This window comes from Tribolium castaneum, chromosome 3 (genome assembly GCF_031307605.1).
Source record: "Tribolium castaneum strain GA2 chromosome 3, icTriCast1.1, whole genome shotgun sequence".
NCBI lineage: Eukaryota > Metazoa > Arthropoda > Insecta > Coleoptera > Tenebrionidae > Tribolium > Tribolium castaneum.
Window position 1 is genome coordinate 11948538 of NC_087396.1, and position 16852 is coordinate 11965389.

A 16852-nucleotide genomic window follows, 5' to 3' on the forward strand; every position below is an offset into this window, starting at 1 on the left:
CTAACTACAATTTTAACTCAACTCAAAAATTACCTTGACTTTGGGCCCTTTGGTGTTTTACGATCAGTACTAAGACGGCCAAGTCCACGAAATAATGCAAAGTCGGGTTAATATAAATTTGTAAGAGCATAAACGGAACCGAAAACGTGATTGTCTTTTCTGAGAGTTCGTGAGCTTTCAATTTGGATACATTGACTTTGCCCACAACGATTTCATCCCAGACCAGAGTGACTTTTCCTTCCTCATTAACTCTGACGAAATTGTTGTGGACTTCTAAAGCCTCTAGCACGCATTTTCTTGGGTCATCCATGAAGACGTAAGCTCCGAACTTTTCAATGACTTTTTTCAGCCCCAAAATCTCGTCAATAATCTCATCAACACTCAAAAGATTCCTTCCACTCGTTAAATTATTGTGCAAAACAATGGCCAATAAATTAAACGGTGTTATAATACAATGCTTTTGTTGTTTGTAAACAATCTCATGCGCCAGCGACGGAATTAATTTCTTTTCATAGTCGGTGATTTCTTGCATGTGAATTGGTTGCAAATTATGCAAGGTTCGGTCCAAATCCGGCCCAAAGAACTTCTTCGCTGATATCGGCTCAGCTACATCGAAGTAAATCGAGCCGAATTTTTCCTTAACAATGCTCAACGACTTGAAAAACCCAGACGTCGACTCTTTAGGCTTGGGAATGCCGAGTAACTCAAATGCGAACAATTTTTCCTCCAAAATTCGGTCGTAGCTGATGTTAATTGGCACGAAAAGAACGTCAGGGACTTGGGACAAGAAAAATGCTCGAAGAATCATCAAAATCAGGCCGTATTTTGGCGTGAGCGACTTATTTGTGCGGCTTCTCGTCCCTTCGATAAAAAACTCCAATGGCAAGTCTCCTTTGGTGACAAGCTGGTAAACGTATTGCTTGAAAGTCGTCCAGTATAAATGGTCGTCGTTGTATGAGCGTCGCATGAAAAAGGCTCCAGTGTCGCGCAAGACTGTGCCCATACCCCACATACCGTGAAAATCTGTTACAAAAATATTGCAAATTTGAGGATCGCGGTTAAATTACCGAAGGCTAGTGTTAGGAGGCGACACGTCTATATTTTTTATCAAAAATAATACTACAAAAAATACAAACATTTACCAATTTGTTGTGTAATTTAGTTAAGAATAAAGCATAGAAATAATTACATAAATTAGCTAAAACATAAAAAATAATAAATAATGAGGACGATCCTAAGCAATATAAAAGTAAAACTGGCATTCCCCTATTCTGCAATAAAAAATCATGAATTTGCTAAAATTATTTTTACAGTAATTTGATGTTTTTTTTGTAAATAAGGAATTGCTGGAAGGTCGAATAAAATATAAATTATATAAAAATAAACAAGGGTTGCCATTTGAGATAATAAAAATAAAAAGCCCTAAAGTTTAAAAATTTTGGAAATAAATTGTAAACACCTTGTAATAATTCAGATTTTTCATTAATGTACAGATTATTATTCAAATACTAGAGACATAATGATACTTATAGTTCCATTATCTACAAAGTAAATGCAACATTAGAAATAATTGTATTTAATGCATTTGTCCTTCTCCAATGTATAAAAAAATATTTTTTTAACTATTATGTTGTGTAGTAAAGTTGTGATATCTGATGATTTCTTAGAAATAAAAAACTGCTGTAAGTTACGACTATAGTTACGAACTAGTTACAAAATGGTTATTTTTTGCCAAATTTCACTAAACCGTGCTAAAATAATCACTGAATAGAAAAAAAATATTTTTGCCTTTTTCAGTGATTTATAGCAGTGTTTGTGTTTCTCTGCTAAAAACGCAGATATTTTATTAACAGTGGTTTTTTTGTGAAAAAATCCTAAGACTGGCTGAAAATTATATCACAAAAATTGAGATTACTTCACATGTTCTCTGGTTTAAATTATTAATTTAATGAATTTTTTTGTGGTAATAGGATCTCGTTTCGCCTCCTAGTTCTATAAAATTTTACCCATTCCGGCTGCTATGGCGGGTATCGCCACATCCTCGGTGAAGCACATGAAGGACATAAGAATAAAATCCGCATAACTTCTATGACTAGGTACAAAAATCACAGGACAAGTTCCCATTTGAGATTTCAGCTATCAAAATAATCAGCACTTAACCTTTACTTTCCCTCGCATAACTTACTTGAAGTATTGCGTCTTCGTTCAGGTAAATCCCGGAGCAAATTCTGTTGCAAATTTTCGTAAGGACCACAGCAAGCCATCTCACAACTTTCAACTTCTTGTTGTAGCCAATTTCATCCAAAATATTCCTGACCCGCCCTTCTAGCACTTCTTTGGTAACTTGTTCCTTCTCACTCAGCTTAAATTTCGACGTTACGTTCGCACACCGTTTACAAATCGACTTACTGTGATTAGCAGTTCCTGAATTTTGGGGCTTTTGACGACTTCATCTTTGTGGTATTGGGGTGAGGGCTTTTTGGCTTGTTTGAAGGCAACTTGGGGATTGAGTTGCCTCGAAGCCCACATAAAATTGCTACATTCCGTCTTTCTGGGGGCCAAAATGTCCTGGTAACGCCTAGAGGAACTACACATGTCTTTAACCTCTGTTTACAAATGCATTGAGACGACTGCGAACGTGTGTGCTTAAATACTACAACTCATTTCACTAAGGTGTACTCATAGAGATAACGCAGTTTACAAGTGTTCCCACTAACAATAAACTTTGTTTAATATTTATCATGACCGTGACATTTTCGTATGTATCTGTTAGGTTATTTTAGGTCTTCTATGCCCTGGAGTAAATAAACTTTAGACATATCGGTAAAAATAGCAGTCGACCAGACAATCGCTGCGCGCATGCAGCTAGCACCATTTCCCCACCATTCTCGTTTTCTACAGCCAAGTTCACACCAGGAAAATTAACAAAATAATCGTAAATCATTAGACAAACATCATCTGACGTGCAGATCACATCTGTAGAACTTCTCCTGACCATTCTAATGTGTTTCTATTACAATTTACAACTTAACTGTATTTTTATTCTCATATCCAAGCAATGCAAACTAATTTTTTTCACCCCCTTTATACCCAGCAATTTTCTTTATTTTTCCAGGAGATTAAGCCCTTTGATGGGGCCTTCGCCTGTAAAAAAATCATGTTTAAACAAACACCCCTTGGGACCTTAATGAATTCTTTAGATTCTTTAAAATTCCCCTATTTTGCAAACTTTATTTTTTTCATCCCCTTTATATCCTGCAATTTCCTTTATTTCAATTATTTTCAATCAGTTATTACACGAAAAGAGGAAAATAGTGAAAATAATGAATAAGAGTTTTGCAAAATGCTTTCATAGAAAAGTTGTTGAACTTTATGTTTTACTGTGTGGTAAACTTAACACAACTTAAGATGCCCTTTATAAAGGACTAAAGGCCCTTTTTCATCAAAATATTTAACACGAAAAGTTCATTTTTGCCCTATATACATTTCAATAAATCACACTGAAGTTTATGTCGTTGACTTAAAAGTAGATTTGTCTGCCCTTAAACATATTCAATAATAATTAATAACGCTCTAAAAGAGCAGAAACAAACACAAAATTCATAAAAGTGAAAATTTTTACATTTCCAAATGATAACATAACCCCACTTTTAAAACCGAATTTTCTGGAGACCTAAAATTAACACAATTTGTGGTGATACCATTAATTTTCGCACCAAAATTTTACATCACAGGCTCGTTTGCACAAATAAAAGGAGGAAAATGGTGAAAATAATGAATAAGAATTTTGCAAAATGCTTTTATAGAAAAGTTATACTTTATGTTTTATTACGTGGTAAACTTAACAACACACGTTAACACGCCCTTTATAAATAAACAATTAAACACCCTTTTTCATGAAAAGGTTGACACGAGAAGTTCATTTTTCAATAAATCTCACTGAAGTTTATCTCGTTGACTCAAGGTAGATTTATCTGCCCTTAAACAAGCACACAAAATCCATTAAAGTTAAATTTTAACACTTCAGAAGAGAGCATAATAACCCCAACCCTACTTTCTGAACTTTTGTCTCTATCTGGCAATAGCACATAATAAAGGTAGAGATTTCGACCCTAAATATCCTATCATAACGCTCTGAAAGTGCAGAAATAGAGACAAAATTCAGAAAAGTGTAAATTTTGCCATTTCCAGGTAACAATATAACCCTACATTTCGAACCTACAGAATCTTTAACAAAACAAACCAAACAAACAATATCATATCATGTATCCTATCATAACGCTCTGAAAGTGCAGAAATAGAGACAACATTCATAAAAGTGTAAATTTTGTCATTTTCAGGTAACAACATAACCCTACTTTTGAAACCTACCGAATTTTTAACAAAACAAACCAAACAAACAATTTGTGGCTATACGCATTGCGATACCACTAATTTTCGCAACAAAATTTCACATTGCCAGTTTCTGTTTAAATAAAAATATGCATTTTTATTTTTCCATTGACTGCATGCGAAACTTTTATAATTTTAGACGTTTATAGGCAAATACATTCGTCATAATTAATTTTTCTAGATCAATGCTGTTCTATTTTGAATAATTCTATGTATGAATGTTTCTAAATTTGACGGATTTTGACAGTGAATATTTCTGGTAATGAACTGTTTTACACTTATGTGACGTCACATCCGTGACGTGTCCCGAGGTTAGGTGTGCGGCGCAGGCGGCGAGAGCGCTTCAGTCGACAGCGAGCAGCGGCACGGGTCAGATGGGGAGCGGGAGGCGAGGCGAAGAGGGGTGAGTTGGTTTATTTAAATTATTGTGTATTGTGCGGTTTCGTTCAATTTATTCAGTTTGTTACTTGCCGTTGTCGGGAACGGACGTGTGCTCAAGCAAATCTAAATTTTCCGGTTTAAATTTTAAATTCGGTGACTAGTGATCGCGTTTGAGTGATACATTTTAAATACAGTAACTAAAAATAAAATCAAACACTCAAATAATTTATTGCCACGTAATAATTGTGTCTTTAATTTCAATGAATGAAAGTGGCTTGCTCAAAATTTAATGCAAATAAACATTTTTTTTTGGTTTCATTATTATTATTATTATTATTTTTAATGCTACAAACGGTAGCCAACGTGGAAGCGATATGAAGGTAGGTGTATTTTATTGCTGTGTCGTATTTATTTATTTTACAAACCAATAATTTCATAAAACTTAATTGCAATTAAAATCTTTAAATGCGGTGTTGAAAAGTAATATTTTGAGTGACACTTTTTAAATACAGTAACTAAAAATAAAATCAAACACTCAAATAATTTATTGCCACGTAAAAATTTTGTCTTTAATTTCAATGAATGAAAGTGGCTTGCTCAAAATTTAATGCAAATAAATTTTTTTTTTGGTTTCATTATTATTATTATTATTTAATGCTACAAACGGTAGCCAACGTGGAAGCGATATGAAGGTAGGTGTATTTTATTGCTGTGTCGTATTTATTTATTTCACAAACCAATAATTTCATAAAACTTAATTGCAATTAAAATCTTTAAATGCGGTGTTGAAAAGTAATATTTTGAGTGACAGTTTTTAAATACAGTACCTAAAAATAAAGTCAAACACTCAAATAATTTATTGCCACGTAATAATTTTGTCTTTAATTACAATGAATGAAAGTGGCTTGCTCAAAATTTAATGCAAATAAACATTTTTTTTTCGGTTTCATTTTTATTATTTTTTTTTAATGCTACAAACGGTAGCCAACGTGGAAGCGATATGAAGGTAGGTGTATTTTATTGCTGTGTCGTATTTATTTATTTCACAAACCAATAATTTCATAAAACTTAATTGCAATTAAAATCTTTAAATGCGGTGTTGAAAAGTGATATTTTGAGTGACACATTTTAAATACAGTAACTAAAAATAAAATCAAACACTCAAATAATTTATTGCCACGTAATAATTTTGTCTTTAATTTCAATGAATGAAAGTGGCTTGCTCAAAATTTAATGCAAATAAACATTTTTTTTTGGTTTCATTAATATTATTATTTTTTAATACTACAAACGGTAGCCAACGTGGAAGCGATATGAAGGTAGGTGTATTTTATTGCTGTGTCGTATTTATTTATTTCACAAATCAATAATTTCATAAAACGTAATTGCAATTAAAATCTTTAAATGCGGTGTTGAAAAGTAATATTTTGAGTGACACTTTTTAAATACAGTAACTAAAAATAAAATCAAACACTCAAATAATTTATTGCCACGTAATAATTTTGTCTTTAATTTCAATGAATGAAAGTGGCTTGCTCAAAATTTAATGCAAATAAACATTTTTTTTTGGTTTCATTAATATTATTATTTTTTAATACTACAAACGGTAGCCAACGTGGAAGCGATATGAAGGTAGGTGTATTTATTTACTGAAGTTTTGAATTTGAATTGCCACATATTAAAACGTATTGTGTATTTTTTATTTTGTTTAATATTGACAAACGTTGCTTGTTGTAACTTTCATGCAAATAAAGATTTTTTATTGGTGTTGTTTTTATTTTTTAATGTCTTGCTACAAACAGTAGCCAACGCAGAAGCCATATGAAGGTAGGTGCATTTTTTTGCGTTTTATCTTGTGATGTGTTGAATTTAATAGCTTGTGTGCCATATATTATATCGTATTGTGTATCCTTTATTCTGTATAATATTTATTATTGTCGCTTGTTGTAACTTTCCTACAAATTAATTTTTTTTTGTTGGTTGTGTTTTTAATTTATTTTTTAGGTTTTGCTACAAATGGTAGCAGATGCAGTATAAAGGTAAGAGCATTTATTTAACGCCAAGTGAAAAAACTTTGATTTTTGTGTACTATTTTTTCATTTCACAAACCAATAATTCCTTTATTCCCTTCATTTCTAAATAATCATTGTTTACCTCATCCTTATATCCTTTTTTCCTGGCAAGAATGCTCTAAACCTCCACGTGGTTCTTGCCGGACAAATTAGTTATTGACTAATTTGACCAATTAGAGCAATCCTTAAATATAACATTGTTGATTGTATTTTACAGCCGTAAAATTATGTCGCTTGTTGTAATTTTCATGCAAATAAAGATTTTTTTATTGGTGTTTAATTTTTTTTAATGCTACAAACGGTAGCCAACGTGGAAGCGATATGAAGGTAGGTGTATTTTATTGCTGTGTCGTATTTATTTATTTCACAAACCAATAATTTCATAAAACTTAATTGCAATTAAAATCTTTAAATGCGGTGTTGAAAAGTGATATTTTGAGTGACACATTTTAAATACAGTAACTAAAAATAAAATCAAACACTCAAATAATTTATTGCCACGGAATAATATTGTCTTGAATATCAATGAATGAAAGTGGCTTGGTCAAAATTTAATGCAAATAAAAAATTTTTTGGTTTCATTATTATTATTATTATTTAATGCTACAAACGGTAGCCAACGTGGAAGCGATATGAAGGTAGGTGTATTTTATTGCTGTGTCGTATTTATTTATTTCACAAACCAATAATTTCATAAAACTTAATTGCAGTTAAAATCTTTAAATGCGGTGTTGAAAAGTAATATTTTGAGTGACAGTTTTTAAATACAGTACCTAAAAATAAAGTCAAACACTCAAATAATTTATTGTCACGTAATAATTTTGTCTTTAATTTCAATGATTGAAAGTGGCTTGCTCAAAATTTAATGCAAATAAACATTTTTTTTTCGGTTTCATTTTTATTATTTTTTTTTAATGCTACAAACGGTAGCCAACGTGGAAGCGATATGAAGGTAGGTGTATTTTATTGCTGTGTCGTATTTATTTATTTCACAAATCAATAATTTCATAAAACGTAATTGCAATTAAAATCTTTAAATGCGGTGTTGAAAAGTAATATTTTGAGTGACACTTTTTAAATACAGTAACTAAAAATAAAATCAAACACTCAAATAATTTATTGCCACGTAATAATTTTGTCTTTAATTTCAATGAATGAAAGTGGCTTGCTCAAAATTTAATGCAAATAAAAATTTTTTTGGTTTCATTATTATTATTATTATTTAATGCTACAAACGGTAGCCAACGTGGAAGCGATATGAAGGTAGGTGTATTTTATTGCTGTGTCGTATTTATTTATTTCACAAACCAATAATTTCATAAAACTTAATTGCAATTAAAATCTTTAAATGCGGTGTTGAAAAGTAATATTTTGAGTGACACTTTTTAAATACAGTAACTAAAAATAAAATCAAACACTCAAATAATTTATTGCCACGTAATAATTTTGTCTTTAATTTCAATGAATGAAAGTGGTTTGCTCAAAATTTAATGCAAATAAACATTTTTTTTTTGGTTTCATTATTATTATTATTATTTTTAATGCTACAAACGGTAGCCAACGTGGAAGCGATATGAAGGTAGGTGAATTTTATTGCTGTGTCGTATTTATTTATTTCACAAATCAATAATTTCATAAAACGTAATTGCAATTAAAATCTTTAAATGCGGTGTTGAAAAGTAATATTTTGAGTGACACTTTTTAAATACAGTAACTAAAAAAAAATCAAACACTCAAATAATTTATTGCCACGTAATAATTTTGTCTTTAATTTCAATGAATGAAAGTGGCTTGCTCAAAATTTAATGCAAATAAAAATTTTTTTGGTTTCATTATTATTATTATTATTTAATGCTACAGACGGTAGCCAACGTGGAAGCGATATGAAGGTAGGTGTATTTTATTGCTGTGTCGTATTTATTTATTTCACAAACCAATAATTTCATAAAACTTAATTGCAATTAAAATCTTTAAATGCGGTGTTGAAAAGTAATATTTTGAGTGACAGTTTTTAAATACAGTACCTAAAAATAAAGTCAAACACTCAAATAATTTATTGCCACGTAATAATTTTGTCTTTAATTTCAATGATTGAAAGTGGCTTGCTCAAAATTTAATGCAAATAAACATTTTTTTTTCGGTTTCATTTTTATTATTTTTTTTTAATGCTACAAACGGTAGCCAACGTGGAAGCGATATGAAGGTAGGTGTATTTTATTGCTATGTCGTATTTATTTATTTCACAAACCAATAATTTCATAAAACTTAATTGCAATTAAAATCTTTAAATGCGGTGTTGAAAAGTGATATTTTGAGTGACAGTTTTTAAATACAGTACCTAAAAATAAAGTCAAACACTCAAATAATTTATTGCCACGTAATAATTTTGTCTTTAATTTCAATGAATGAAAGTGGCTTGCTCAAAATTTAATGCAAATAAACATTTTTTTTTTGGTTTCATTATTATTATTATTATTTAATGCTACAGACGGTAGCCAACGTGGAAGCGATATGAAGGTAGGTGTATTTTATTGCTATGTCGTATTTACTTATTTCACAAACCAATAATTTCATAAAACTTAATTGCAATTAAAATCTTTAAATGCGGTGTTGAAAAGTAATATTTTGAGTGACACTTTTTAAATACAGTACCTAAAAATAAAGTCAAACACTCAAATAATTTATTGCCACGTAATAATTTTGTCTTTAATTTCAATGAATGAAAGTGGCTTGCTCAAAATTTAATGCAAATAAACATTTTTTTTTCGGTTTCATTTTTATTATTTTTTTTTAATGCTACAAACGGTAGCCAACGTGGAAGCGATATGAAGGTAGGTGTATTTTATTGCTGTGTCGTATTTATTTATTTTACAAACCAATAATTTCATAAAACTTAATTGCAATTAAAATCTTTAAATGCGGTGTTGAAAAGTAATATTTTGAGTGACACTTTTTAAATACAGTAACTAAAAATAAAATCAAACACTCAAATAATTTATTGCCACGTAAAAATTTTGTCTTTAATTTCAATGAATGAAAGTGGCTTGCTCAAAATTTAATGCAAATAAATTTTTTTTTTGGTTTCATTATTATTATTATTATTTAATGCTACAAACGGTAGCCAACGTGGAAGCGATATGAAGGTAGGTGTATTTTATTGCTGTGTCGTATTTATTTATTTCACAAACCAATAATTTCATAAAACTTAATTGCAATTAAAATCTTTAAATGCGGTGTTGAAAAGTAATATTTTGAGTGACAGTTTTTAAATAGGATAACTAAAAATAAAGTCAAACACTCAAATAATTTATTGCCACGTAAAAATTTTGTCTTTAATTTCAATGAATGAAAGTGGCTTGCTCAGAATTTAATGCAAATAAACATTTTTTTTGGTTTCATTTTTATTATTTTTTTTAATGCTACAAACGGTAGCCAACGTGGAAGCGATATGAAGGTAGGTGTATTTATTTACTGAAGTTTTGAATTTGAATTGCCACATATTAAAACGTATTGTGTATTTTTTATTTTGTTTAATATTGACAAACGTTGCTTGTTGTAACTTTCATGCAAATAAAGATTTTTTATTGGTGTTGTTTTTATTTTTTAATGTCTTGCTACAAACAGTAGCCAACGCAGAAGCCATATGAAGGTAGGTGCATTTTTTTGCGTTTTATCTTGTGATGTGTTGAATTTAATAGCTTGTGTGCCATATATTATATCGTATTGTGTATCCTTTATTCTGTATAATATTTATTATTGTCGCTTGTTGTAACTTTCCTACAAATTAATTTTTTTTTGTTGGTTGTGTTTTTAATTTATTTTTTAGGTTTTGCTACAAATGGTAGCAGATGCAGTATAAAGGTAAGAGCATTTATTTAACGCCAAGTGAAAAAACTTTGATTTTTGTGTACTATTTTTTCATTTCACAAACCAATAATTCCTTTATTCCCTTCATTTCTAAATAATCATTGTTTACCTCATCCTTATATCCTTTTTTCCTGGCAAGAATGCTCTAAACCTCCACGTGGTTCTTGCCGGACAAATTAGTTATTGACTAATTTGACCAATTAGAGCAATCCTTAAATATAACATTGTTGATTGTATTTTACAGCCGTAAAATTATGTCGCTTGTTGTAATTTTCATGCAAATAAAGATTTTTTTATTGGTGTTTAATTTTTTTTAATGCTACAAACGGTAGCCAACGTGGAAGCGATATGAAGGTAGGTGTATTTTATTGCTGTGTCGTATTTATTTATTTCACAAACCAATAATTTCATAAAACTTAATTGCAATTAAAATCTTTAAATGCGGTGTTGAAAAGTGATATTTTGAGTGACACATTTTAAATACAGTAACTAAAAATAAAATCAAACACTCAAATAATTTATTGCCACGGAATAATATTGTCTTGAATATCAATGAATGAAAGTGGCTTGGTCAAAATTTAATGCAAATAAAAAATTTTTTGGTTTCATTATTATTATTATTATTTAATGCTACAAACGGTAGCCAACGTGGAAGCGATATGAAGGTAGGTGTATTTTATTGCTGTGTCGTATTTATTTATTTCACAAACCAATAATTTCATAAAACTTAATTGCAGTTAAAATCTTTAAATGCGGTGTTGAAAAGTAATATTTTGAGTGACAGTTTTTAAATACAGTACCTAAAAATAAAGTCAAACACTCAAATAATTTATTGTCACGTAATAATTTTGTCTTTAATTTCAATGATTGAAAGTGGCTTGCTCAAAATTTAATGCAAATAAACATTTTTTTTTCGGTTTCATTTTTATTATTTTTTTTTAATGCTACAAACGGTAGCCAACGTGGAAGCGATATGAAGGTAGGTGTATTTTATTGCTGTGTCGTATTTATTTATTTCACAAATCAATAATTTCATAAAACGTAATTGCAATTAAAATCTTTAAATGCGGTGTTGAAAAGTAATATTTTGAGTGACACTTTTTAAATACAGTAACTAAAAATAAAATCAAACACTCAAATAATTTATTGCCACGTAATAATTTTGTCTTTAATTTCAATGAATGAAAGTGGCTTGCTCAAAATTTAATGCAAATAAAAATTTTTTTGGTTTCATTATTATTATTATTATTTAATGCTACAAACGGTAGCCAACGTGGAAGCGATATGAAGGTAGGTGTATTTTATTGCTGTGTCGTATTTATTTATTTCACAAACCAATAATTTCATAAAACTTAATTGCAATTAAAATCTTTAAATGCGGTGTTGAAAAGTAATATTTTGAGTGACACTTTTTAAATACAGTAACTAAAAATAAAATCAAACACTCAAATAATTTATTGCCACGTAATAATTTTGTCTTTAATTTCAATGAATGAAAGTGGTTTGCTCAAAATTTAATGCAAATAAACATTTTTTTTTTGGTTTCATTATTATTATTATTATTTTTAATGCTACAAACGGTAGCCAACGTGGAAGCGATATGAAGGTAGGTGAATTTTATTGCTGTGTCGTATTTATTTATTTCACAAATCAATAATTTCATAAAACGTAATTGCAATTAAAATCTTTAAATGCGGTGTTGAAAAGTAATATTTTGAGTGACACTTTTTAAATACAGTAACTAAAAAAAAATCAAACACTCAAATAATTTATTGCCACGTAATAATTTTGTCTTTAATTTCAATGAATGAAAGTGGCTTGCTCAAAATTTAATGCAAATAAAAATTTTTTTGGTTTCATTATTATTATTATTATTTAATGCTACAGACGGTAGCCAACGTGGAAGCGATATGAAGGTAGGTGTATTTTATTGCTGTGTCGTATTTATTTATTTCACAAACCAATAATTTCATAAAACTTAATTGCAATTAAAATCTTTAAATGCGGTGTTGAAAAGTAATATTTTGAGTGACAGTTTTTAAATACAGTACCTAAAAATAAAGTCAAACACTCAAATAATTTATTGCCACGTAATAATTTTGTCTTTAATTTCAATGATTGAAAGTGGCTTGCTCAAAATTTAATGCAAATAAACATTTTTTTTTCGGTTTCATTTTTATTATTTTTTTTTAATGCTACAAACGGTAGCCAACGTGGAAGCGATATGAAGGTAGGTGTATTTTATTGCTATGTCGTATTTATTTATTTCACAAACCAATAATTTCATAAAACTTAATTGCAATTAAAATCTTTAAATGCGGTGTTGAAAAGTGATATTTTGAGTGACAGTTTTTAAATACAGTACCTAAAAATAAAGTCAAACACTCAAATAATTTATTGCCACGTAATAATTTTGTCTTTAATTTCAATGAATGAAAGTGGCTTGCTCAAAATTTAATGCAAATAAACATTTTTTTTTTGGTTTCATTATTATTATTATTATTTAATGCTACAGACGGTAGCCAACGTGGAAGCGATATGAAGGTAGGTGTATTTTATTGCTGTGTCGTATTTATTAATTTCACAAACCAATAATTTCATAAAACTTAATTACAATTAAAATCTTTAAATGCGGTGTTGAAAAGTAATATTTTGAGTGACAGTTTTTAAATACAGTACCTAAAAATAAAGTCAAACACTCAAATAATTTATTGCCACGTAATAATTTTGTCTTTAATTTCAATGAATGAAAGTGGCTTGCTCAAAATTTAATGCAAATAAACATTTTTTTTTTGGTTTCATTATTATTATTATTATTTAATGCTACAGACGGTAGCCAACGTGGAAGCGATATGAAGGTAGGTGTATTTTATTGCTGTGTCGTATTTATTTATTTCACAAACCAATAATTTCATAAAACTTAATTGCAATTAAAATCTTTAAATGCGGTGTTGAAAAGTAATATTTTGAGTGACACTTTTTAAATACAGTACCTAAAAATAAAGTCAAACACTCAAATAATTTATTGCCACGTAATAATTTTGTCTTTAATTTCAATGAATGAAAGTGGCTTGCTCAAAATTTAATGCAAATAAACATTTTTTTTTCGGTTTCATTTTTATTATTTTTTTTTAATGCTACAAACGGTAGCCAACGTGGAAGCGATATGAAGGTAGGTGTATTTTATTGCTGTGTCGTATTTATTTATTTTACAAACCAATAATTTCATAAAACTTAATTGCAATTAAAATCTTTAAATGCGGTGTTGAAAAGTAATATTTTGAGTGACACTTTTTAAATACAGTAACTAAAAATAAAATCAAACACTCAAATAATTTATTGCCACGTAAAAATTTTGTCTTTAATTTCAATGAATGAAAGTGGCTTGCTCAAAATTTAATGCAAATAAATTTTTTTTTTGGTTTCATTATTATTATTATTATTTAATGCTACAAACGGTAGCCAACGTGGAAGCGATATGAAGGTAGGTGTATTTTATTGCTGTGTCGTATTTATTTATTTCACAAACCAATAATTTCATAAAACTTAATTGCAATTAAAATCTTTAAATGCGGTGTTGAAAAGTAATATTTTGAGTGACAGTTTTTAAATACAGTACCTAAAAATAAAGTCAAACACTCAAATAATTTATTGCCACGTAATAATTTTGTCTTTAATTTCAATGAATGAAAGTGGCTTGCTCAAAATTTAATGCAAATAAACATTTTTTTTTCGGTTTCATTTTTATTATTTTTTTTTTTAATGCTACAAACGGTAGCCAACGTGGAAGCGATATGAAGGTAGGTGTATTTTATTGCTGTGTCGTATTTATTTATTTCACAAACCAATAATTTCATAAAACTTAATTGCAATTAAAATCTTTAAATGCGGTGTTGAAAAGTAATATTTTGAGTGACAGTTTTTAAATACAGTACCTAAAAATAAAGTCAAACACTCAAATAATTTATTGCCACGTAATAATTTTGTCTTTAATTTCAATGAATGAAAGTGGTTTGCTCAAAATTTAATGCAAATAAACATTTTTTTTTGGTTTCATTAATATTATTATTTTTTAATACTACAAACGGTAGCCAACGTGGAAGCGATATGAAGGTAGGTGTATTTTATTGCTGTGTCGTATTTATTTATTTCACAAATCAATAATTTCATAAAACGTAATTGCAATTAAAATCTTTAAATGCGGTGTTGAAAAGTAATATTTTGAGTGACACTTTTTAAATACAGTAACTAAAAATAAAATCAAACACTCAAATAATTTATTGCCACGTAATAATTTTGTCTTTAATTTCAATGAATGAAAGTGGCTTGCTCAAAATTTAATGCAAATAAACATTTTTTTTTGGTTTCATTAATATTATTATTTTTTAATACTACAAACGGTAGCCAACGTGGAAGCGATATGAAGGTAGGTGTATTTTATTGCTGTGTCGTATTTATTTATTTCACAAATCAATAATTTCATAAAACTTAATTGCAATTAAAATCTTTAAATGCGGTGTTGAAAAGTAATATTTTGAGTGACACTTTTTAAATAGGATAACTAAAAATAAAGTCAAACACTCAAATAATTTATTGCCACGTAAAAATTTTGTCTTTAATTTCAATGAATGAAAGTGGCTTGCTCAGAATTTAATGCAAATAAACATTTTTTTTGGTTTCATTTTTATTATTTTTTTTAATGCTACAAACGGTAGCCAACGTGGAAGCGATATGAAGGTAGGTGTATTTTATTGCTGTGTCGTATTTATTTATTTCACAAACCAATAATTTCATAAAACTTAATTGCAATTAAAATCTTTAAATGCGGTGTTGAAAAGTGATATTTTGAGTGACACATTTTAAATACAGTAACTAAAAATAAAATCAAACACTCAAATAATTTATTGCCACGGAATAATATTGTCTTGAATATCAATGAATGAAAGTGGCTTGGTCAAAATTTAATGCAAATAAAAAATTTTTTGGTTTCATTATTATTATTATTATTTAATGCTACAAACGGTAGCCAACGTGGAAGCGATATGAAGGTAGGTGTATTTTATTGCTGTGTCGTATTTATTTATTTCACAAACCAATAATTTCATAAAACTTAATTCCAATTAAAATCTTTAAATGCGGTGTTGAAAAGTAATATTTTGAGTGACAGTTTTTAAATACAGTACCTAAAAATAAAGTCAAACACTCAAATAATTTATTGTCACGTAATAATTTTGTCTTTAATTTCAATGATTGAAAGTGGCTTGCTCAAAATTTAATGCAAATAAACATTTTTTTTCGGTTTCATTTTTATTATTTTTTTTTAATGCTACAAACGGTAGCCAACGTGGAAGCGATATGAAGGTAGGTGTATTTTATTGCTGTGTCGTATTTATTTATTTCACAAATCAATAATTTCATAAAACGTAATTGCAATTAAAATCTTTAAATGCGGTGTTGAAAAGTAATATTTTGAGTGACACTTTTTAAATACAGTAACTAAAAATAAAATCAAACACTCAAATAATTTATTGCCACGTAATAATTTTGTCTTTAATTTCAATGAATGAAAGTGGCTTGCTCAAAATTAAATGCAAATAAACATTTTTTTTTTGGTTTCATTATTATTATTATTATTTAATGCTACAGACGGTAGCCAACGTGGAAGCGATATGAAGGTAGGTGTATTTTATTGCTGTGTCGTATTTATTTATTTCACAAACCAATAATTTCATAAAACTTAATTGCAATTAAAATCTTTAAATGCGGTGTTGAAAAGTGATATTTTGAGTGACAGTTTTTAAATACAGTACCTAAAAATAAAGTCAAACACTCAAATAATTTATTGCCACGTAATAATTTTGTCTTTAATTTCAATGAATGAAAGTGGCTTGCTCAAAATTAAATGCAAATAAACATTTTTTTTTTGGTTTCATTATTATTATTATTATTTAATGCTACAGACGGTAGCCAACGTGGAAGCGATATGAAGGTAGGTGTATTTTATTGCTGTGTCGTATTTATTAATTTCACAAACCAATAATTTCATAAAACTTAATTACAATTAAAATCTTTAAATGCGGTGTTGAAAAGTAATATTTTGAGTGACAGTTTTTAAATACAGTACCTAAAAATAAAGTCAA

The 16852-nt window shown here is 28.6% G+C and overlaps 1 protein-coding gene across 4 annotated transcripts in view; it reads right to left on the reverse strand.

Moving 5' to 3' along the window:
• Positions 1–16852, reverse strand: part of Gnpat (Glyceronephosphate O-acyltransferase) — a 40825-nt gene that overhangs the window by 1009 nt on the left and 22964 nt on the right. Inside the window, exons 1-5 of one of the 4 annotated variants that reach the window (XM_015981860.2) lie at positions 2702–2837; positions 2410–2653; positions 2186–2362; positions 2007–2136; positions 34–1023 (exon numbers count right to left, since the gene is read on the reverse strand). In XM_015981860.2, the coding sequence (XP_015837346.2) occupies positions 34–1023; positions 2007–2136; positions 2186–2362; positions 2410–2595 (1483 nt within the window). In that variant the 5' untranslated portion in view covers positions 2596–2653; positions 2702–2837. Of the gene's footprint in view, positions 1–33; positions 1024–2006; positions 2137–2185; positions 2363–2409; positions 2838–16852 lie in introns of those variants that run through there. The other 3 variants (XM_064355488.1, XM_064355489.1, XM_064355487.1) reach the window with 3 other exon arrangements.